General features: G+C 47.8%; 1 protein-coding gene across 1 annotated transcript in view; it reads right to left on the bottom strand.

Moving 5' to 3' along the window:
* LOC311225992 (dynein axonemal heavy chain 7-like) overlaps nucleotides 1–23,722 on the bottom strand; it is a gene marked incomplete at both ends in the record, with an annotated part of 810,419 nt that overhangs the window by 340,518 nt on the left and 446,179 nt on the right. Inside the window, 4 exon segments of the mRNA XM_084311374.1 lie at nucleotides 14,489–14,841; nucleotides 15,496–15,826; nucleotides 16,436–16,665; nucleotides 20,668–20,913. Coding sequence (XP_084167500.1) covers nucleotides 14,489–14,841; nucleotides 15,496–15,826; nucleotides 16,436–16,665; nucleotides 20,668–20,913 — 1,160 coding nt within the window.

Genomic DNA, 23,722 nt, shown 5'->3' with positions numbered 1-23,722 from the left:
ATATTGGGAGGATAATCAGATTACAGGACCCAAGATGGCAACATATTAATGTAACATCATACAATGTAATGTGAGACCTAAATATGTCATTGTCATTCAATAAAGAAAATTAAACGCCAAGGTATTCGTCTGTATCTTATTCACAATAAGGGTAATTTAATAAGACATGTCAGCATGTCAAAGAGGGCCATAGAGTAGCATGTGACTTGTAACACCAGAGGCGGTAACATCCTAGATCACTGTTACACGCAATTCAAGGGTGGCTACAAGGCTGATTCTGCTAGTGGCTTTGGTAAGTCGGATCACGCGGCCATTTTCCTTTCACCAAAGTACAAACAGAGAATCAAAAGCACTCCTGTAGTCTCGCGAGAGGTGCAGAAATGGGATTTGACGTCAGAGGAGACGCTCCAGGCTGCATTTGACTGCACAGACTGGAGCGTGTTCCGCGACACAGATAACATTAATGTCTACACGGAGACAGTGCTGGACTATGTTCATACTTTGGTGGAAGAAACAATCCCCACTACCACAATGAGAGTTTACCCAAATCAAAAACCCTGGGTAGACAAATCCGTCCGTGAAGCTCTGAGAGCGCGCACCAAAGCATACAACGACGGCCTAGTGGCAGGCAACATGAATGACCACAAGGTGGCGCGATACAACGTAAGGAGGACAGTGACAGAGGCCAAGCGGCGCTACAGGGATAAAATTGAACTCCAGTTTGAACAGGCTGACTCTAGAGCTATGTGGCAGGGGCTCAAAACGATGACAGACTACAAAGGCGCCTCCCTCAAACTGAACAGTGACATCTCCTTAGCAAATGACCTCAATACCTTCTATGCAAGGTTTGATGCTGGTAATAACAACACCAGCCCACAAGCCACGGCAATGGGGGGGGGGGGGGGGTCTGCTGCTGATGGAGACTCAGTGTTCAGGGTAACAGAGCATGAGGTGAGGCGGACCTTTAAAAAAGTGAATATCAGGAAGGCAGCAGGTCCGGACGGCATCCCCGGCCGCGTCCTAAAAGTCTGTGCCGACCAACTGGCCCCGGTATTCACTGACATATTTAACCTGTCCTTAGAACAGGCTGTCATCCCCACCTGCCTGAAGAAGTCCACTATTATCCCTGTACCCAAAAAATCCAAGCCTGCTTGCCTCAACGACTACCGCCCTGTAGCTCTCACCTCCATAGCCATGAAGTGCTTTGAGAATGCTTTTAAAGGGCTACATCTGCTCCTCCCTCCCCATCAACATGGACCCCCTGCAATTTGCATACCGCCCCAACAGGTCCACGGAGGACGCCATAGCCCATGTGCTGCACACAGCAGCATCACACCTGGACAAGAGGCAGGCGAACTATGTGAGAATGCTATTCATCGACTACACCTCGGCATTCAATACCATAGTCCCCTCCATACTCATAGCCAAGCTCAAGGACCTGGGCTTGAACTATGACCTCTGCCAGTGGGTCTTGGACTTCCTGACGGGCAGACCCCAGGTGGTGAGAGCAGGCAACTGCACCTCCTCATCCATCACCCTCAACATAGGGGCCCCCCAGGGCTGTGTTCTGAGTCCCCTCCTCTATTCCCTGTACACACACGACTGTGTGGCTCAGCGGAGTAGCAATACAATCATCTAATTTGCTGACGACACAGTGGTGGTGGGCCTGATCTCTGCCAACGACAAGAGGGCCTACCTGGAAGAGGTCAAGGTCCTGGCGGGATGGTGCCAGGAAAACAGCCTCTCCCTGAACGTCAGCAAAACAAAGGAGATGATTGTGGACTTCAGGAGGTCGGGGTCAAGGACTACAGCCCCCTCAGCATCGACGGGGCACCGGTTGAGAGAGTCAACAGCTTTAAGTACCTCGGAGCCTACATATCCGAGGACTTGACATGGACCACACACATTGACAGTGTTGTGAAGAATGCACGACAACGCCTCTACTTCCTCAGGCGCCTAAGGAAGTTCCAAGTCAGTCAGAAGATCCTTAAGAACTTCTACTCATGTACAATAGAGAGCATCCTGACTGGCAATATCACCTCCTGGTTTGGGAATAGCACTGCACAAGACCGAAGCAGACTACAAAGAGTGACACGTTCAGCCGAACGCACAATTGGAGGGGGGCTCCCCACCCTCCAGAACATTTACAACAATCGTTGCAGGGGCAAGGCTAAGAAAATCATTAAAGACTCAAGTCACCCAAACAACTGCCTCTTTGAACTGCTGCGGTCAGGCAAGCGATACCGGAGTCTCAAGGCGAGCACAGAAAGACTCAGAAGAAGCTTCTATCCCCAGGCCATCAGGCTGCTAAACGAACAATGAACACTACACAACAACAACCATCAAACGCACATAGCACACACATCCACACGCACACACTCACTTTAAACAAACACACTGTAGCACCCACTCCACACACTTTATAGCACACACTCACTTTAAACAAACACACTGTAGCACCCACTCCCCACACTTTATATTTATTGATGAAGGATTGCACTACAACTTGTACACCTTACTGTAAATTGTACCTAAATTGTACCTCATCCCATTTCTGCTTTGCACTATATAGTACTGTACATTAGTACACTGCATAGTATTGTATATTATATGGTAACTCAGTTACGTCTATTCTGCATCGAACATTGTACATATGTCTATACTGAACACTGTGACCTCATTTTCTACTTCTAAATTACATGCTATACTATGTTATTTGATACTATATTGTCTAGCACAGTCTCTGGAGCGTAACAGTAAGAAGCATTTTGTATGAAAGTATTCTGTACTTCTGTATGACAACTATTAAAGAAACTTGAAACTTGAAACTTGCTTCTTTCAATTGTGTAATGAATTCCTTGTTATTAAGCAGCATCGAGTTAAATCGCCATTTTGGGGCTCGGGATGATAGTATACCAAATGTTCCTTTTAGGAGTAAATAACAGTGATCTGATAATGCATTGGGTATCATTTCCACATCATAGTTATCAAATAGTCTCGGGGATGCAAAAACATAATCTATTCTGGATAATGTGTTATGTCTCGCCGATCGACAAGAGTACTTCCGGGTCGTGGGGTTGAGTGATCGCCATAAGTCATTTACACCTGTATTCTTCGACCAATCCTTTAATGCATTAGATGAATTTTTTTGTTCGTTGGAAAAAGAGGGGTAAGATTTATCCATCCCTGGATCCCAAATGGCATTAAAATCCGCACCAATTATAAATGAGTATTCAGGTAGGTCTAACATTGTTCTGGTAAGTGTAGTGAAGAAATTAGCTTCGTACAAATTTGGGGCGTATACCGCTACCAACGCTATTTTCCTGTTCTTGTGTACAATCTTAGCTATAGTTATCCGATCGTCTGCATCAGACCATACTCCCCTCAATTCAATATTCAACTTCCGTCTAACGACTATGGCAACTCCACGAGTTCTCGTTCCAAATGAAGAGTGACTAATGTTATGATATGTGTTGTCCGCTAACGTAGCTATGTCTTTCCCTAAAATATGCGTTTCGCTTAGCAGAGCCACGTCAACCTGTCCGTTTTTCATCAGTGTGAGTACGCTTTTGCGTTTGTGTTGATTATTTATTCCCCCAGTATTCCAAATCATTATATTCAAACTAGCCATAATCTATACATGTTGTTGTGTAGTTGTTGGTAATGCTTCTGGAGTGCGAATCTACAATAGATATACATCCAACTATTGAGGTCCCGTTGAGAGCCGAGCTTAAAAACATACATATATACAAATAATAATCCCCTAATTCCCCCTCCCTCCGAGAGTCGTACAGGACTGTGTTCCATAGACACATCCTACGCGTATGACTCCCTCCCTTAAGCCACCGGGTTAAGGGATGAGCTTAAAATGAGCTTTATTTATTTTTTTATTTTTTTTGGTCTTTTTCCCCCTCCATTTTCCGCCGATTTTCTCCCATCCCAATGTTAGTCGTATGCCAATTCCCAGTCCCTTCCTGGTCGCTGCGCACTTACCCCCCACAGTCAGATCATCTGGGAGAGTGGAGGCTACCACGTGCTTCCTCCGACACACGTCCAGCCAATCACCGCTTCTTTTCACCTGGCAGCGCGGATTCTCATTGAGAGGGCGTAGCGTGTGGGAGGACCACACTATCCCCCTCACGTCCAATCCGCGCTTAGCAGGCGCCCCGACCGAACTGTAGGAGTCGCTGTTTACAACGACCCGGACCCACCCCGCCAGCTTCTCCCACCCTCTGATACAGCCAATTGTATCAGTGCAGACGGCCAGCCAAGCTGGTGACAACCCCGGAGCTGTGAGCTGGATTCGAACAGGCAAATCCAGCTCAGCTCCGGGGCTGGTGACGAACGCAATCTCCGCTCGGCCACCTAACCGCCCTTTAAAATGAGCTTTCTAACCCTAATCTTCCTATGCTAATTGCCATAGGATCTAAATTCTAATTTCATTCTCCCTAGGCCTTCAAGGCCGTTCCTACCGCCGCCTCTACTGCTCCATGGAACCCGACGCTGCTATGCTCTGCTTCGTGCCGGTGGCCGGACTATACTCAAATCAACTCTAAATGGATCTAATCAGTGGATTGCATATTTTCTTCAAGAAGCAGAATAAGGCTAACCCTCTCTGCCTATTGGGACATCATAATCAGGCTACCAACTTGAAGACGTGGTCATTTTTGGATTATCGAAGCTTTTGGACTGCAATAAGAAGATTTTGGATCTGTTTACCGCGCACAGGATCTACCAAAATGAACTGATAAGACACTTGGACACTTGGACTAATAATGCATTCAGTCATTTGGACGGAGTTGTTAAAACTCACTCCACTCAAATCAATAGAGTTATATTTCACTCTATTCAAATCAAATTTAAAGTGACGTGGCTGGGATAAATGGGCCAGTCAGTCAGCCAAAACAAATTCCTGAACCAAGGTCGAAACAGGGAGCTGCTGGAGTCGAAGGCCCTCTGGGAGATAAGAGTGGCGAGCGGCTTCCCCACCCGCAATCCCTACCTCCCCCACCCAGGACTTGGCTTGTGCACTCCCCCCCCCCCCCCCTTCCTCTGCATTGGCGCTGCACTGTCGGCTGCCTCGTGTGAGGGATCACTCCCCCCCCCCCTACAGCCCTGTAACAACCCCAACCCACTCCCCCCTCCTTCCGTAAATGGCGCTGCCTATGACGGCTGCCAGTCTGTTTGCGGTGGTGAATATGCATATGTTCGTCTCAAGGCTCTGTACCATTATTACTATCTAAAATGTAATAATTGTGGAATATTACTGTAATGAGCTGTATGTGTATGATCCAAGCGTCCTATGATCCTCATAGGAGCATAACAGAAAAAAGCATTCCATGTGAAGGTATTCTGTATCTTTGCATGTCAACTAATAAAGAAACTTGAACTTGAACTTGAACTTCAATAGAATGTCATTTTTGGTCTTGCGCCTTCCCATTAATGTAATAACAATAGTGTGAAAAATGAAAAATATACCTCCATTGATATATTTATTTGAACCTTCTACTAACGTATGTTGGAACCATCAGAAAAAAGAAAAGAGTGAAGAAAAAAAGAAAAAAGATTAAAAGTTATGACCTACTAGTGTTTTCCAGTATGTTCCATTGTGTCCCTGTGTAGTCGAGAGAAGAATCCAGAATATTCCCATAGTGTTCCCAATGTCATTGTTGGATTATTGCCTTCTCAGAAACCAGAAGTCTATAAATATAGTGCCTACCGTTCCGTATTAAAAACGTTGTGCCTCAGTGTTGCCAACATGCATATCTGCTGTTGCTTTTGTAGTTGAGCCGTGGTAAAGTCATTCTAATAAAAATAATAAAAAAATTCGAAAAAGAGAGAGATGAGTAGGCTTGTCTTCTGATACGAGCCTATGGTGCGACCGGCCCCGGGGGACCAGTATCATGTTGCTTCATGTATTCACTATGTTTGTGGGAATACGGTGTAATCCCTCAGCTTCTGCTGGGGTTGTGCTCCTGCTTGAGAAAAATATTGTTTCCTAGGGAAAAGATTGTTTTGGTCGCTATCATGTGGACTTAGCAAGGCCTGTGGCCAGTACGTAATCGAGGACTTGTGTCTTCTCTCGTTATGAAAAACGACGTTCCTCTTACGGTAGTGAGAGTGTACTTTTGCCTTTTTTGTTTTGATGGAGGGTTGTGTGTGTCGTTAAGATCCACAACTGGGTTATGTGTTGGCCTACAGAAGTCACATGTGTAAGCTCTGGTACCGGGGCTCCTAAAGGGGCCCTCTCTGGGTCTGTGTTTTTCTTTGTAAAATTCAGATGGCAGGTTTTGCACATGAGTCTATGTAAAGCTGTTAAACGCTTCATGTAGCATGCTATGACTGGTGTCATGGCTCTACTTTGTCATTACATGGTATCAGGGGTGAGGGGTCATAAAGGGGTGAACTGGTAAACCTTCCTCCCCTTTTTATGATTGGTCAGGGGTTAAAACCCCCTGTCCTTCGGGCTTCCTGTCACGTTGCTGGATCAGCGCGATACAGGGTAGGGCGGTGGACCGCGGAAATTCCCCCGCCATGGAGTATGTCACTGGGCGCGTTTCTATGGTAAGACTTCCGTGGGTTATTCAGGCTCCATGTTATGGACCTCTGTTACAGGGAGTTTTCAGAGCCTCCTCCTCAGGGAGTTCAGAGCCTCCTCCTCAGGGAGTTTGAGAGCCTCCTGTGAGTTCAGACCCTCCCTCCTAGTGAGGGAGCCTCCTCAGAGTTTCAGAGCCTCCTCCTCAGATTGTTAAGGTGAGTAGAACTTTAAAAGAAGTTCTGCTCTGTTGTATGTGTATTGAGCTTGGTGGGTGATGCAACGCAGTAGAGACATTTGTTCTTCTGCTCTGCTCCCGACTGGTAGTGTGTGTATTAAGTCAGAGCCTCCTCCTCAGGGTGTTTCAGAGCCTCTGTGAGTTCAGAGTCTCCCTCTCAGTGAGGGAGCCTCCTCAGAGTTTCAGAGCCTCCTCCTCGGAGAGTCCTAATCCAATTGGTACATAGCTCAATGTTGCAATATGTCTTTTTCAATCTATTGCTCACGTGGGAAGTCTCTCTGGGGGTCCCCGTCCTCTCCTTTATGGAGCAGGTTGACGGGGTATTGTTTAGGGAGTTCCCTGACTCCTCGCCGGTAATGGTCTGTTGAGTCATGGTTTTTTCCCCCCGTCATAGGGTACGTCGCTCTCCGTCCCCTCTTTTATGGAGCATGATTGACGGGGTGTTGTTTTCCCTCAGCCGCGTCGTATGGGACCCATGTCCGTATTTTTTTCTGTGAAAAAAACGGCTTCTTGTCGCTCTCCCAGGCGGCTTGGAGGAACGGTATCTGGTGTCTTGTTAGACTATCCATTGATGTGTTTTGGGTCTCGACGCATGGGCTTGCGCGCCTTGGTTGCTCATCATTAAAAACTGCGTTTTTATGGGGCAACTGGGATGGAGTTTGTCTCTTCCGAGCGCCAGTGTTGTCTCGATATCTGGGGGATGTTAACGGAATAGATCAAAGCATAGGTAGACGGGTCTCACGCCCTTGGGGTGGGCCACCGGGCGCGGTACGAAAGGGACCGTCTGGGTGGCGCCCTCTATAATGTTTTAGATCGACACGCGTACCTACCCCCCTCCTAGTGTTGGGGATGTCGGCGTGATTAGGGCACGGGACTGGTTCTGGCCGTGCCGGTCCAGGTCAGTTAACCCGTTGTCCGCCGGGGGCGCAGATCTGCTGTTCTGGTACCCTGAGGGACTTGTGCTTTTTTCGGGGGGAAAAATGCCAGGTCGGCCCGGGTGTCACAGGGTTTGACGTTATGGAGATGTTCGTGGTTGTGTTACTACGTATTACCCCTCACTGTTGCTTGGTCCATGCTGTGTTGTACCTTGCGCTGTGCTAAGGGGGCCTGGTCCTTCTCCATTCTTTTCGCCCCTCTCTTCTCCTGCTTACGCATGGCTGGGAGGGGGCTGTTGAGGTGATTCTTATGAAACTCCTCTGGCATCCCTGTGTACGTTCCGGTCCGCCGGGCCTGGACCGAAATTGTTTCGTCGACCCGTAGGCCTGGAATAACCCCTTTTTGAAAACTGGAACACTTGTACTGCGGTATAGCCAGTGTATACCCGCAGTTGTGTTTTGGAGTTTTTTCTTGAGGGGTTATAGGAACAACCACCTCATGTTTGGTGGTTGGTTCCCCCCTGGTGTGTTGGTAGCGGAGTCAACTCTCGGGTTAGGCCGGTTGAGTGTGCCCCCGCACGTTTCATGACGTCTGCCAATCGTGTCCGACTTCTCTGCCTCGACCCCTCTAGAGAGTCAGGGTTTTTTTGTGGAGGCTGTGACATGGTGCGCAACAATACCAGCATACGCCCCTTCCGCCGGGGTGCTGTTTCAGCAGACCCCTTTGGCGCCTGTCTAGTCCGCAGTGCTCCAGGCTCAGGTCAAGTGCCTGTTGCCTGGATTGAGGGATCGACCTCTTCTGGAGGTCGTCTCCCCGGTGCGCTGTCTGCTCCCGCTGTGGGTGTAGCCTCTTGAGTGCTTCGAGTTTACAGCCATGCCAACCTGAACACGCCCGATCTCGTTCGATTTCGGGGGGGCGGTATAAGTTCAGGCCTGGGTTGTGCTTGGATAGGTGACTGCCTGAGTATACCAGGGTCAGTGAGCCAGGCGGCGTGCTATTGGGGGGAAGGGCCTGCTCTTGGATGGGCCCTGTCCGACTACGCTGGCGATGTGGGGGGCGGTGTCACTAGTGACCGCCTGGTGAGGTCTCGATGCTGTGGCGTCATTGACCTCTCCAGGCCCCATTTTTCCAGGGGGGTCCAGTCCCTTCTGGGTCTGGGTCCTCCTTCGCGCTCCGCTGCTACGGCCTTGCCACGGGGTTGGGCTTTGCTCTTGACCCCGTGATGTTAGGGGTGGTAACGGGGGTTTGTTCCTTCCGTTCGTTCCCTAGTGGCATGCGGGTTGTGCGTTGTGTAGTTGTGGGTACGTCCCACGGTCTGCTCACCCTGTGCGTTGAGTTGCTCAAGCTCCTCTTCGCGCAGTCGGATCCGGCTCCCTCCCGTCTTCCGCTAGGGTGGTTCGGGGGGCTCGGGTCCTCCCCGGTTCTGATGGTTATGGGGGGCCTCAGCGGGGTACATTTGTCGAGCTTCAGCTCTGCTCAGCTTCTGGGTTGCCACTATGACGCTGAGCAGAGCTATGTGAAATATAACGTACGGTTATGTATATAACCATAGTTATATGAACATAGTGACGCTCAGCGTCAGGACTCCCTGAGGACCCCTTGATCTTGCCTTGTGGTGAAATATTGGGAAGGAGATGAGGGTATGGCCACACCCCTGCTTATGTAGGTAGCAGATGGGGGTGTGGTCAGACAGATGATGGTGGTTTAAACAACAATAAACAATGTAAAGGTACATTGTGAGTTTTTATTCAGTGCAAGTACTGAAGTGGAGAATATTGCCACTATGACGCTGAGCGTCACTATGTTCATATAACTATGGTTATATACATAACCGTATGTTCAAGTTCAAGTTTCTTTATTAGTTGTCATACAGAAGTACAGAATACTTTAATACAAAATGCTTCTTTCTGTTACGCTCCAGAGACTGTGCTAGGCAAAAATAGATAAGTATAAAATAAGTATAGCAAGTATAAAATAGAAGTCAAGTACGTAGACAAAAATGTTCAGTATATACATATATACAATGCTCAATGTAGAGTAGAAGTAACTGAGTTACCATACAATATACTATACAGTGCAAAGGATGAGGTACAATTTAGGTACAATTTACAGTAAGGTGTAATGAGGTATGGGTTATAGTGCAAATTCTTTACCAATAAATATAAAGTGTGCTTAGGTGTTCTAAAGTGGTTATATTATCGTATAGCTCTGCTCAGCGTCATAGTGCAATACTCTCCACTTCAGTACTTGCGCTGAATAAAAATTCACAATGTACCTTTACATACCATCATCAGGGGCGGGGCTAGGGGGTGGCTACTTGGGCTCAAGCCCCGAATGTATTCTGAAAAGCCCCGAATCTATTTATAAAAAAAAAAAAAAAAAAAAAAAAAAATTTCAATTCATCATTGTTACATGAAAATATGTTTGCACCAGATTTAGCAGAGGCTAATTTCCATCTGTGGTCTATCCAGCTGCTAACTGTATTTGAGTGAGTTAAGTCTTGGTGTTATGGTAGACTCAGACCTAAGCTTTAAATCACAATCAACAAGTTGACAAAAACTTAATTCTTCCACCTTAGAAACATAGCTAAAGTACGGCCATTTATAAATCAAAAGGGCGCTGAAAACCAGATCCATGCCTTTATCTCAAGCCAACTCGACTACTGTATTGCACTCCTTACCGGCCTCCCGAAAAAATACGATGATAACTATTTTATTGCAATGCATTATTGCATTATTTTATTCTATTTTACTAACTATTTTATTGCACTGCACTATTTTACTTTGTATCAGTGAATCATAGACGCCTGGCCATAAGAGCATTCGGAGCATCTCTGCTCTCCCACTATTGAACTTGGGGGAGCAAAGGTATGATCTTGCTCCACCACTTTTTGATTATATGAAAAATATGATATATCCCCCCCCAATATATAAATCTAACCACTGAGTTTTATAGTGAAAAGAGCAGCTTTATTGGTCAAGATTGAAGGCTCTATATTGCAGGAAATTGCACGTACAGGTTAATTAAATTCAAAAAAAATCTGCCGTGGAGGGGGTCGTGCCAAACCACCCCGTGCCTGCCAAAAAAAATAAAATAATAAATAAAAAAAAATAAATAAAAAAAAATGTAAAATAAAGGGCACCTATCTGGGCTAAGCCCCGGATCTCCTACAATCCTAAATCCGCCCCTGACCATCATCTGTCTGATCACACCCCCATCCGCTACCTACATAAGCAGGGGTGTGGCCATGCCCTCATCTCCTTCTTCACTTTCACCACAAGGAAGTGCCTGTATACCAAACACTTGAGCTAAGGTTGTTTAGGAAGAAAGTTGAGACAGCGTTAACATTATTTCTTGTTCTTTTCTTTCTCTCATAATTTTCAATAGAAAATAACTAAGTTATAATGTTTTATTCGGGGGGTCGCGCTAGCAATGTCACCCTTCACCAGCGGTTCTCCGTTGCCTCCTCCATCGTGCGTCTTGGGGCGGGATTGACTCCGCGGTCATGGAAGTCACTCGTGCCCGATCGGCGCCCGGTGGGTAGCTTGCCTCTCCAAGGAGCTGGTGCACCAGCGGCATCTCCTGTGAGATGGCCTGGTTCCTGCTCTGGTTCCTCCGCCGCCGGGGGGCCGTCGGCCAATGGGCAGACGACTCCTCTCGTGGCGGAGGATTTGAAACGCAAACTTTTCGCTTCTGCTCGCTCCCGTCGTAGGAGGGTAGCTTGCAGGGGCGAACGGCCTGGTTTCGGTGAGCTGCTGGAGCCGGATGAGGGTGCGTCTGCTTCTCCGTGGCCGATGGAAACGGAGGATTACATGGTGGAGGCAGATGCACTCTTATTTGACGCCCCGGTGGAGACACATCACTCTCCCTTTCAGGATGTGGCAGGGGGTGATGTGTCTCCTTGGGGTCCCTCGTATTCTGGTGTTGGGTTAGAACCTCCGACTCAGCGACGAGATGCCCTGCTATCAGCCACATCGGATGGTGGCTCTGCAATGGGCAGTAGCCTCTCGTATGTGAGGGACGTGGGCTCAGGTGGTGATTCTTATGGGACTCCTCTGGCATCCCTGTGTACGTTCCGGTCCGCTGGGCCCAGTCCGAAATTGTTTCGTTGACCCGTAGGCCTGGGATAACCCCTGTTTGAAAACTGAAACACTTGTACTGCGGTATAGCCATGTATACCCGCAGTTGTGTTTTGGAGTTTTTTCTTGAGGGGTTATAGGAACAACCGCCTTATGTTTGGTGGTTGGTTCCCTGGTGTGTTGGTAGCGGACTCAACTCTCGGGTTAGGCCGTTTGAGTGTGCCCCCGCACGTTTCATGACGTCTGCCAATCATGTCAGCCTTCTCTGCCTTGACCCCTCTAGAGAGTCGGGGGGTTTTGTGGAGGCTGTGACATGGTGCGCAACAATACCAGCATACGCCCCTTCCGCCGGGGTACTGTTTCAGCAGACCCCTTTGGCGCCTGTCTAGTCCGCAGTGCTCCAGGCTCAGGTCAAGTGCTTGTTGCCTGGATTGAGGGATCGACCTCTTCTGGAGGTCGTCTCCCTGGTGTGCTGCCTGCTCCCGCTGTAGGTGTAGCCTCTTGAGTGCTTCGAGTTTACAGCCATGCCACCCTGAACACGCCCGATCTCGTTCGATTTCGGAGGCGGTATAGGTTCAGGCCTGGGTTGTGCTTGGATGGATGACTGCCTGAGTATACCAGGGTCAGTGAGCCAGGCGGCGTGCTATTGGGGGGAAGGGCCTGCTCTTGGATGGGCCCTGTCCGACTACGCTGGCGATGTGGGGGGCGGTGTCACTAGCCTGGTGAGGTCTCGATGCTGTGGCGTCATTGGCCTCTCCAGGCCCCCCTTTTCCGGGGGGGGTCCAGTTCCTTCTGGGTCTGGGTCCTCCTTCACGCTCCGCTGCTACAGCCTTGCCACGGGGTTGGGCTTTGCTCTTGACCCTGTGATTTTAGGGGTGGTAACGGGGGTTTGTTCCTTTTTCCGTTCATTCCCTAGTGGCATGCGGGTTGTGCGTTTGTGTAGTCGTGGGTACGCCCCACGGTCTGCTCACCCTGTGTGTTGAGTTGCTCAAGCTCCTCTTCGCGCAGTCGGATACGTCTCCCTCCCGTCCTCCGCTAGGGAGGGTCGGGGGGCTCGGGTCCTCCCCGGTTCTGATGGTTGTGGGGGGCCTCAGCCGGGTACATTTGTCGAGCTCAGCTCTGCTCAGCTCCTGTGTTGCACTATGACGCTGAGCAGAGCTACACGATAATATGTATCGTATATAACCATAGTTATATGAGTATAGTGACGCTCAGCGTCAGGACTCCCTGAGGACCCCTTGATCTTGCCTTGTGGTGAAAGATTGGGAAGGAGATGAGGGCATGGCCACACCCCTGCTTATGTAGGTAGCGGATGGGGGTGTGGTCAGACAGATGATGGTATGTAAAGGTACATTGTGAGTTTTTATTCAGCGCAAGTACTGAAGTGGAGAGTATTGCACTATGACGCTGAGCGTCACTATACTCATATAACTATGGTTATATACATAACGTACGTTAAAGTGGGTGCTGCAGTGAGTTGTATGTTTAAAGTGAGTGTGTGCCTGTGGATGTGTGTGCTGTGAGCTGTGAGTGCATTTGATGGTTGTTACATATTGTTATTGTTCGTTGAGCATCCTGATGGCCTGGTGATAGAAGCTTCTTCTGAGTCTCTCTGTGCTTGCCATGAGACTCCGGTATCGCTTGCCTGACCGCAGCAGTTCAAAGAGGCAGTTGTTTGGGTGGCTCGAGTCTTTGATAATTCTTTCAGCCTTGCCCATGTGTGCGTGTGTGTGTGTGTGCTGATCAGGAAATGAGAGAATCGATTTTTCAGCTCGCTTCTATAGCGTGCATAAGTACACATATACTATCGATAATCTAGCGTTTATTTGAAAACGATTCATAAATAGGCCAAAAAATTACAACGTTTTTGTGTATTCCAGAATATTCCAGTAAAGGGCGATTATCATCACAGAATCTTTATATTTTCCTGAAACTTAAAAAAACCGAGCGTTTTTCAAAATGGTATAAAACGGAAATGAACCGATTAAAAAACAATCCGTTTCGACAATGTTGACTGCAAACAAGTCATTGATAAGCGACGGCCAGATTAGACATAATTTAAATCATAGTTTATGCGTTTGCAAATATGAGAGCTCTATCATTGAAGTGGGTGGTGGCATTCAAGGGGGGTAAGGCGCACCGCATGGCTGGCAATGAAAGTGTTAATGTTGATTACAAACTTTTCCAGGGGCCTCATTTTATTAATACGTGACCCAACATCTGGCCCCTGCACCAAGGTTGGGAAACGTCTGTACAAATCAGTCTTCAAGACACATTCTAGAATCACACCCAGATACCTGGATATCCAATTAAAATGGGGCCTGGACCACATGTACTGTACATGAAGATTGGAATGATACTGTAATGACAAAGACTGTGAATGTTCTGAATGCTGCTAACATTAATGGTGAATGTTACTCATATTCATAATAATTCATCAAGGCTTGTGAAAATCAGTGTTTATAAACATGAGCAACACTCTCTCAAAGCCAGAAACTGCCTAGATCTAAAGGCTGGAGCCACTCTACAGAAAATATATTGAGAAAATTGGTAAAGGTCACTGTGAGATCTCGGAACAGGTAATGCTACCTTATAATATATGTATTTTGGATATAAAAGCTAAAACGTTCTGTTTATACACAAAACCATAGTGTCCTACCATACAAGGTGCGGATGTGAGTATCACTTAATATTGTGTCAACAACATTCATGCCAGACAATATGCCTTAGAACTTCAAAGGGAGTCAGAATACAACTTACGTGTCATAGGATTCCATAGCGAGCACCCACTTGCACAGGCCTTCAGCAGCGGCGGACGCTGTTTTGATCTTCTCTGGAACAAAGTCTGGGTTGGTTTTATACTTGGTGCGGATGATGTTGATGTAGTTGGGTGGGATGTTGTCCTTGTCGTACTCATGGAGGCTCTGCAGGAACTTCATGTCACCCAGCAGCTTCTTGGCCGGGCCCCAGAAGTCCTCCATCTTCTTGCCCATGCTCGAGGGGTCGGGGTCAGGGACACGGTCGGGCTTGATGCCCTTCAGAATGCAGATGGCCTCCATCACCAGCTTGACCACCGGAGGGGGGCTCTTCATGGACTTGACCACCGTGATGTCCTGGAGACAGGGGCAGGGTGTTAGTGTAGCAGAGTAACCCTGAACAGAACAGGTCATGGTAGCCCTTCCTGAAGCCCTCCCCCTCCCCTTGGCCGGGGAGGGGGAGCTTTTGGTTGCTAGGGAGATGTTTGGCTTCCTGTGTGGAAGATTCAGGTTTGTATCCATGTATAAGCAACATATCTCTGTGTGTAAAATTCTGTCATGACCATTAAGACATGGTCTTTGCATAACTTTATCCCCCAACAGTAACATAATCTTCATGAAAATGAAGATCATGTAATCAATAAATGAGTGAATTGGTATGGCAACCAATCACACACAAGTTACAGGAGTCAGAGTCAGTTTAAATCATAGGTTATATGTCTGGCTACTGTCGAAGTATTTTGGATACATTCTCAGGAACCTCAAAACAAGACAGAGACAGACAGACAGACAGACAGACAGACAGACAGACAGACAGACAGACAGACAGACAGACAGACAGACAGACAGACAGACAGACAGACAGACAGACAGACAGACAGACAGACAGACAGACAGACAGACAGACAGACAGACAGACAGACAGACAGACAGACAGACAGACAGACAGACAGACAGACAGACAGACAGACAGACAGACAGACAGACAGACAGACAGATGTGCTTGCCTACCTGATTGGTGAGTGTATTCAGCGCGGCCAGGGCTGACTCCATGATGGGCAAGACGATGGCCAAGTCGGCGTCACACTCGTCCTTGATGGCCTTGGCCGCCATGGCCTGCCCGTTGGCCACCACCTCGTCGACCTTCACCACCTTCTCCACCTCGGCCACCTCCACTGACTCGTGCTCGATCACCACCATCATCTCGTCCACCTTCGTGCTTGCGACACAGAGCTTGGGCTGCAGGTCTTCCAGCTCCACCTGCATGCTGGCCACCTGGCCTGCTGCCGAATCCAGCTTCTCCAGGCCCACCTCGTAGCGCCGCTTCATCTTCATCACCTCACTGGGTAGAGGGAGAGGTCTTTGAAATGTTTTGCAAGGCACTCCACACACACACACACACACACACACACACACACACACACACACACACACACACACACACACACACACACACACACACACACACACACACACACACACACACACACACACACCTACACACAGACACACACACTCTAACAAATAGGTGATTTATTATGACTTGCATCAGAAAATGTATCTTAATACCACATTTGATGAAAGTTTTACGGTAGTTCAGATGATTTTTTATTTATTCCACTGTGCCTCAATAAAACATCCAACTCTTCCTACAAAGCTGTATCATGGCGCAGTGGAAAAAACTATAAAATTTTAGAGGTTAGCAAGCCATTCTTCATAAAAACTTTTAAGATATATTTTCAGATCAACAGAAATCCTATGGCTATGACAATAATGGAAAAATATATCAAACAACAATCTGAGGTATTGATTCCCATCATGGTAAGAATGAAAAAGTACCCTTACGGCAAAAACACTGGTATTGTTTCTTTCCTACTGTAGTAGTAGAAAAGATCACCAAAGGTGATACAATAAAAGATCATCCCTCCAAAGAGAACTTGAATCGTCTTACACTCTCTTCATCTTCAGCAGGGCCTTGAAGGTGGAGATGAGCTCCAGGTAGGAGGTGGGGGTGACGTAGTTATGGCGCTGCAGCTCGACATGGAAGCGTGCCGACAGCTGGATAGCAGAGGTGTGGAAGCTCTTGCACATGCTTATGCATCCCGACCGCGACTCGTCCGTCATCTCAATGTCCTCCAAGAAACGGGAGGCCACCGCCTGCAGGGCGTCATCTGGCCAGCTCTGAGAAAGAAAGGAAACACACTTCTTTCTTTTGTTTTTGCCTTTCTACCTTTTTCTCCCACCCCCCCCTGGTCACTGTGCTGCCCTACTGTCATGTGTAGACATACGATCTCCCACGCCGGCAATGAACTCTGCTGAACCGTTTAAGAACTGGGGTTGGTCGCTTTAAAGCAGCATTAAAGAAGTGGGGCCTGGTAGACAGCGCTGCATGTGAGTGTGGAGACCCTGAGCAGACTGTTGAGCATGACAAACCACCCTCGGAAGCCAGCCTCTTTGACGTGGGACCAGAGTTAAGGGCATGGCTACAAGATACGGAGTTGGACCTCTGATGTTACACGAAAGAAGAAGAAGAAGAAGAAGAAGAAGAAGAAGAAGAAGAAGAAGAAGAAGAAGAAGAAGAAGAAGAAGAAGAAGAAGTAGAAGAAGAAGAAGAAGAAGAAGAAGAAGAAGAAGAAGAAGAAGAAGAAGAAGAAGAAGAAGAAGAAGAAGAAGAAGAAGAAGAAGAAGAAGAAGAAGGCACCCTGACCGACCAATAGGAGTTGCAACGACCAGGATTCATACCCCACCGGCTTCCCACGGGGCCGGAGGTACGACGAGTCTCGGCAGTGGTAGGCGAGTGCTTAGACCTCTATACTACCCAGCTGCACCAGGAAACACACTTCTTGATTACTACTACTTGAGCAACGGGTGGGGGAAAGCACCTGGGCATTCTTCTGTGGACATTTAGTGTTTTATGGGATGTTATAGTCGGGTGGACAGGGTAAAGTCAAGGAAGTCAAACTGAGTATACAAGCACACTGTACTGCCATAGGGAGGTGTAGTCTGACGTCACTGGTTGTTCCACCCGTATAGGGATTTATCATTGGGAAAATTGATTATCGGCTATTGTAACAATTCTGCCGCATGAACATTGGCAAGCTTTCCATTTTTGCACAAAATGAGTTCCCTTCTACCACTAACATGATTGGCATTTTTGGTTGAAACAAAGGTAGTTATAAGGTTTTTAATTTGTCGTAAAAAAAGAACTACACTTACCAGTAGGCAGCCTGTTGTTCAGTACACAGCCGCTATTGGTCTGTTAGGCTGTCGCCTTTTCCCCGTCACAGGCAGCTGATAGTACCAAGCTAGCTAGCTAACATTAACGTTACCCCGCTAATGTTAGCATTATGTCTACTGTCGTGAACCATTTTAAATCGGGGCATGTAGAGGAGTTTCGGGAACGAGTAAAATGTGCAGGTCCTCTTCCCAGACCTGTGGGGGAAGCACTGCACACGCATCATGCCGGCTAGCAAGCTAGCTAGCTACACGTCACGGCCGGCTGATAGCACGATAGTAGCCCCTTTCGTGACTGTGATGCACTCGGTGCAGGACACGGAGTTGGCCATCTGATGATACACGAAAGAAGAAGAAGAAGGTGCATCACAGTCACGAAAGGGGCTACCACGATAGCTAACTAACGTTAACGTTACAAGCTCAAACACCTTATAACTACTACTACTGTCGTGTCCATAAGTTCCCTGGCAGAATACTTTGTTTGTGAGGACAAAGGTATACAAAGAGGAGAGAACCATTTTAAATCGGGGCATGTTAGGAGTTTCGGGATAGCCGGCTAGCAAGCTAGCTACTAACGTTATAAACTATACACACAATATGTACAACGACACAATGATTTACATTAGTATTTACAGTGATTTAATATGCAGCGAAATAATAATAATATACGATTTAAATTATAAATACAAATATGGTAACGTGGTTGTGGCTTTTACAAATAGTGGTTAGCTTTAGAGATAAATGGCTATGATCATGGAGAAAACAGATATTGGGTGAAACAGATATTAGCCACAGATTCAGGGTCAGTTATTTTCCCATTGTACGAATTGTTAAGCTTATGGAATGTAAGGGAAATCTGATCCTAGGTCTGTGACTAGTAGGCAGGAAGCTACGCTGTGGTGATGTCAGTCAGCAGCGCCAAATAGCAATGTAGTTTCTCAGCGAACGAAAACATAAACGTTGTTATTTTGCTACCTTTACGATTAATTGCGAATATTTTCATGTTGAGCTATAGATTGTGGATAAATACTGTAAGGGGCTGAGGGGAATGGTGATCAATGGATGCTATGTTCCTGCCTGTTGGCTCCCGCACTCTCTCAAGAGATACGAGGTGAGGAACATCCAGTACTCTACATCAGTAGGAAGCTGAACCAAAGGGAGCAGGGATATGCTACGGTAGAGAAGGAAGGACTGGCTATCAAGTGGGCACTGGAGCGTCTCAGATATTATCTGGTGGGCCGACATTTCTCTCTCGTAACTGACCATGCACCCCTAGTCTGGATGTCCAAAAAGAAGGAGACTAATGCTCGAGTCGGTAGATGGTTTCTTTCCTTGCAAGAGTTTGACTTCTCTGTGATCCACAGGTCGGGGGCCAAACACGGGAACGCAGACGCTCTGTCCCGGAGGGATGCCCTCTGGACCTTATTTGCCTCTCCCAAGCAGGGACTGAAGGGGGGGGGTATGTAAGGGGCTGAGGGGAATGGTGATCAATGGATGCTATGTTCCTGCCTGTTGGCTCCCCCCAATGGAGAGAAGAAGACTGACAGCTGCACACATGCAGACACACACACACAGCTGTCTTTCAATTACCAATCAGCATGCCTCTCAAAGAGGACAGACCAAGAACATCAGAGGGTGTCTTGGAATGGAGAGTGGGAGAGCTGTGGGGAGACAACCAAACCGTGAGTTAAACAGCCGGTAAGCCGGACAGCGGCCCGGCCTAGTTAAAGACTGGACTATAGCAAAGACAATTCGGTGCTTCACTGGGAGCCAGTATGATTTTTGTTTGTTTCTTAATTTTCTGTTTTGTTTAAATAAATGCCCCTGGCCATTGTCCAGCGGGGAGCTAAAGCTGTTTGACAGTGTGTTTGATTATTTGTACAACCATATTGCACCTTCCACCTACCCCTGTCTGCTACCTTTGTTACAATACGCACAGAAAGGTACACCATGCCAACGTTAATGCTTTATTTATCTAAAACGAGCCGATTTAGAAATGGTCAATGGGGAAATACATTGCATTCCACAGAGGGTGGAACAGGAAAAAAACGAAAATGACGTAACCACTACACCTCCCTATTGTGCTGCCACAAACAGACAGACAGACAGACAGACAGACAGACAGACAGACAGACAGACAGACAGACAGACAGACAGACAGACAGACAGACAGACAGACAGACAGACAGACAGACAGACAGACAGACAGACAGACAGACAGACACAGACAGACAGACAGACAGACAGACAGACAGACAGACAGACAGACAGACATACACACATACACGCATACACACACACACACACACACACACACACACACACACACACACACACACACACACACACACACACACATAAGCGGCATGGTGGTGTAGTGGTTAACACTGTCGCCTCACAGCAAGAAGGTCCAGGGTTCAATTCCCGCTTGGGGACCAGGTTTCCATGATGCCAGGTACCCAGGTGGGTGATCTCCCAGGCCTTTCTGTGTGGAGTTTGCATGTTCTCCCTGTGCTCGCAAGGGTTTCCCCCCCGATAAGATAAACCCAATGGAAAAACATGCACAACAACAGATCGCTATGGCGTCCTTGACGAAGACGGGCAGGAGCACTTGGATTGGTCCCCGGGGCGCGGCTCACGTTGACGCCCTATCTGCTCCCGGCTGCCCATGGGGGGAAGGACGATGGGATGGGTCAAGTGCAGAGACTCAATCGCATTGGCGACTGAGAAAAAGACAATGCATGTGTGTGTGTGTGTGTATTCCGGTTTGTTGCATGCCGAATAAAGACCCCCTAAAGAGGTCCTGCATTATTATTAACACAGACAGACAAACAGACAAACAGACAGACAGACAGACAGACAGACAGACAGACAGACAGACAGACAGACAGACACATGTGCACACACACACACGCACGCACACACACACACACACACACACACACACACCTGGAACCAGTCGATAGTGCAGCAGTTGATGAGGGCAGGGAAGCGTCTCAGGCGGCTCCTGAAGGTTTCTCCGATGGGGCTCATGGCCAACACCATGTGCAGCTGTGAGCGGCAGCGTTCCAGGAACATGTTGAAGAGCGCCAGCGGGGTGCCGTCCGTCTGCTCGTCCTTCTCCCGCTGCCGATCCAGCACATGCATGCGCTCGCAGATCTCCTGCTTCTCATCCACCGCAAACAGGTTGGGCACCTGCAGGTGACCAAGACTAGGTGAATGACAGACGCCAAAATGTTGTACAGTATTTTGCTCAAGGTTCACAAAATGGCCAAAATGGTGATCTGTGAGATAGTACTGTACAACAGGGGTCCACAGGGGTCTGTTAGTTTGAATGTTGAGTGTTCCTGGTGACTGACCTCAGATCAGCACTCCTACTCTGGGAAGCTTTGTGAATATGGACCAACACATTTCCCTATTTCATTATTTTTTTCATGACTTTCCACGAACCCTGTATATGGTCTAATCGTGAAGCAGTGAACGTTTCTCTATATCATTCCAAGTAACCATCCCTTCATTCATCTATCATTATCAAGCCATGCTCCCTGTCCCTTCCCACCTCCTCTCTCTCCCACCTTTCCTCCCTCCTCACCTCCCCTTTCTCCCAACTCTCCTCCCTTCCCACCTCCCCTCTCTCCCAGCTCTCCTCCCTTCCCACCTCCCCTCTCTCCAACCTCTCCTCCTATCCCACCTCCCCTCTCTCCCAGCTCTCCTCCCTTCCAACCTCCCCTCTCTCCCACCTCCTCTTTCTCCCACCTCCCATCTCTCCAACATCTCTTCCCTTCCCACTTCCTCTCTCTCCCACCTTTCCTCCCTCCTCACCTCCCATTTCTCCCAACCACCCTCTCTCCCAGCTATCCTCCCTTCCCACCTATCCTCCCACATCCCCTCTATCCCAGCTCTCCTCCCCTCCCACCTCCCCTCTCTCCCAGCTCTCATCCCTTCCCACCTCCCCTCTCTCCCACCTTCTCTCTCTCCCACCTCCCCTCTCTCCAACATCTCCTCCCTTCCCACCTCCGCTCTCCCACCTATCCTCCCTTTCCACCTCCCCTCTCTCCCACCTCCTCTTTCTCTCACCTTCTCTTTCCCAGTGGCGAATATTCATGGAAGCCAAGGGAAGCCAAGCTTCGCAAAAAAAATATATATATATATATATATATATATATATAACGGAACGTAAACCAATCCCGGTCACCCTCTTTATCTGGGAACGCCCAAACCCAACTTCGGTCACGCCCCATCTTGCGCGGCATTCTGGATCTTTCCTCACAGCCCCACCAGATTTTGACGTCGAAAGGTAGGTGATATGAAATCATACTTATTTTAGAGTATATATATCAAATTTCATGAGTATTCATCTATATTTAGTCATCTAAAGACTACTAGATGTGAACGTTTGTACCACTGCAACGTTATAATTGTTCGAATGTGTTCGGGGCGACGCTGATTTCCAAGTAAAAGTAGCATCCTGTTCTTTAACCATTAACTCCCACTCGCCCCAAGATGAAGTCAGATCGTTTGTTTATGTTGCTAGCATATATAGCCAGTGTTTTGTCCGACGAAATGTGTTGTACATTTGTAATCTTAATAAGAGATCTAAGTTTGTCTGAACGAGTGATGAACTGAGGTTGCGCGAAAATAATCGAAGGGAGAACAATAATTTTCGCGGGGAAAATAATGAACTGGTTTTCTCTCTCTCTCTCAATCTCTGTATAAAAAAACATCTGAAGCATAGACAGTGACAAAGTCCAGAGACAGCACAGCAGACACGGTAGGTTTGTGTGTGCTTGTTTGTTTCTCTACAGGTGAATGGAGGTGTGTGTGTGTGTGTGTGAGGCTGCCATGCTGAACTGGGTGAAGGTAAGGTTGTGTGTGTGTGTTTGCATGTCTGGTAATATTTCAGCATAATCATTTTGGTTTCATGCTCATTCATATTCAAGTTCATTAACAATAGGCAAGATGTTCTTGATACCTTCCATTGTTCTGCATCTTTTCATCAGAATTTCACTCATCCAATCCAACAAACCATAGCAATAAACTAAATTCATCATTGAGGTCAACAACCTCCTTATCCATATTCAAAAAAACAATTCAAATCTAATTTAATTTCATCATAAATCACTCACATAAGTTCCCTCCTAGCACTGTTTTTTTTAAATAATGTGCTAAATAAATCAAATAAAATAAACTCGTCAGTCGTACAATAATAATAAAGTTCATATTATTTTACTTTCTTGTTTAATATATATATATAATATATAAAATATTTTTGTGTGTTTGCAGAGCATGCCTAATATCCGGCAAATGCGGAAGAGGGAGAGGAAGGTGCGTCTGTGGACCCAGGAGGCCATGGATCAGGCCATTGCAGAGGTCAGAGCAGGCAGGTGGAGTGCGAGGCGGGCAGCCACGTTGTTCGAGGTCCCTAAGTCCAGCCTGATCGACCGACTCAGCGGAAAGGTGTCTCTGGCCTGCAACATCGGCCGGGGCACCTATCTTACCCCTGAAGATGAAAGTTCCCTGGTGGAGTACTGCTTGTACTCTGCCAGTTATGGGTTTCCGCTGACGAGGTCGCAGGTCCTGGCCCACGCCCTGGCCATCTATAACCTCCGTCACCCAGGGAACCTAAAAACATCCCTTGGCCAGGGGTGGTGGATCAATTTTAGGGAGAGGCAACACCATCGCCTCACGATCCGGATCCCGGACACCATTGACCGTGGGAGGGCAGCCTGCACCAAGAGGGGGGCCATAGAAGAATACTTCAAGCTCCTCACCAGCACCATGGAGGAGCACGGGCTGAGGGAGAAACCCCGTCATATTTACAACTGTGACGAGACAGGGTTTCAGATGGACTCCAACCGGAGGAAGGTCGTTGTGCCCCGTGGGACGAAGCACGCCTACAGGCAGGCCCAGGGAACCAGGGAACACATCACGGTCCTGGCCTGCCTCAACGCGGCTGGGGAGGACGTCCCCCCTTTTATTATTTATAAGGGGGGCTACCCAGGAG

The sequence above is a fragment of the Notolepis coatsorum genome (assembly GCF_963971535.1).
Source record: "Notolepis coatsorum genome assembly, chromosome: 3".
In the NCBI taxonomy this organism is placed as follows: domain Eukaryota; kingdom Metazoa; phylum Chordata; class Actinopteri; order Aulopiformes; family Paralepididae; genus Notolepis; species Notolepis coatsorum.
Note: the sequence above shows the minus strand (reverse complement) of the source record. Positions and strands in the feature narration are given on the sequence as shown.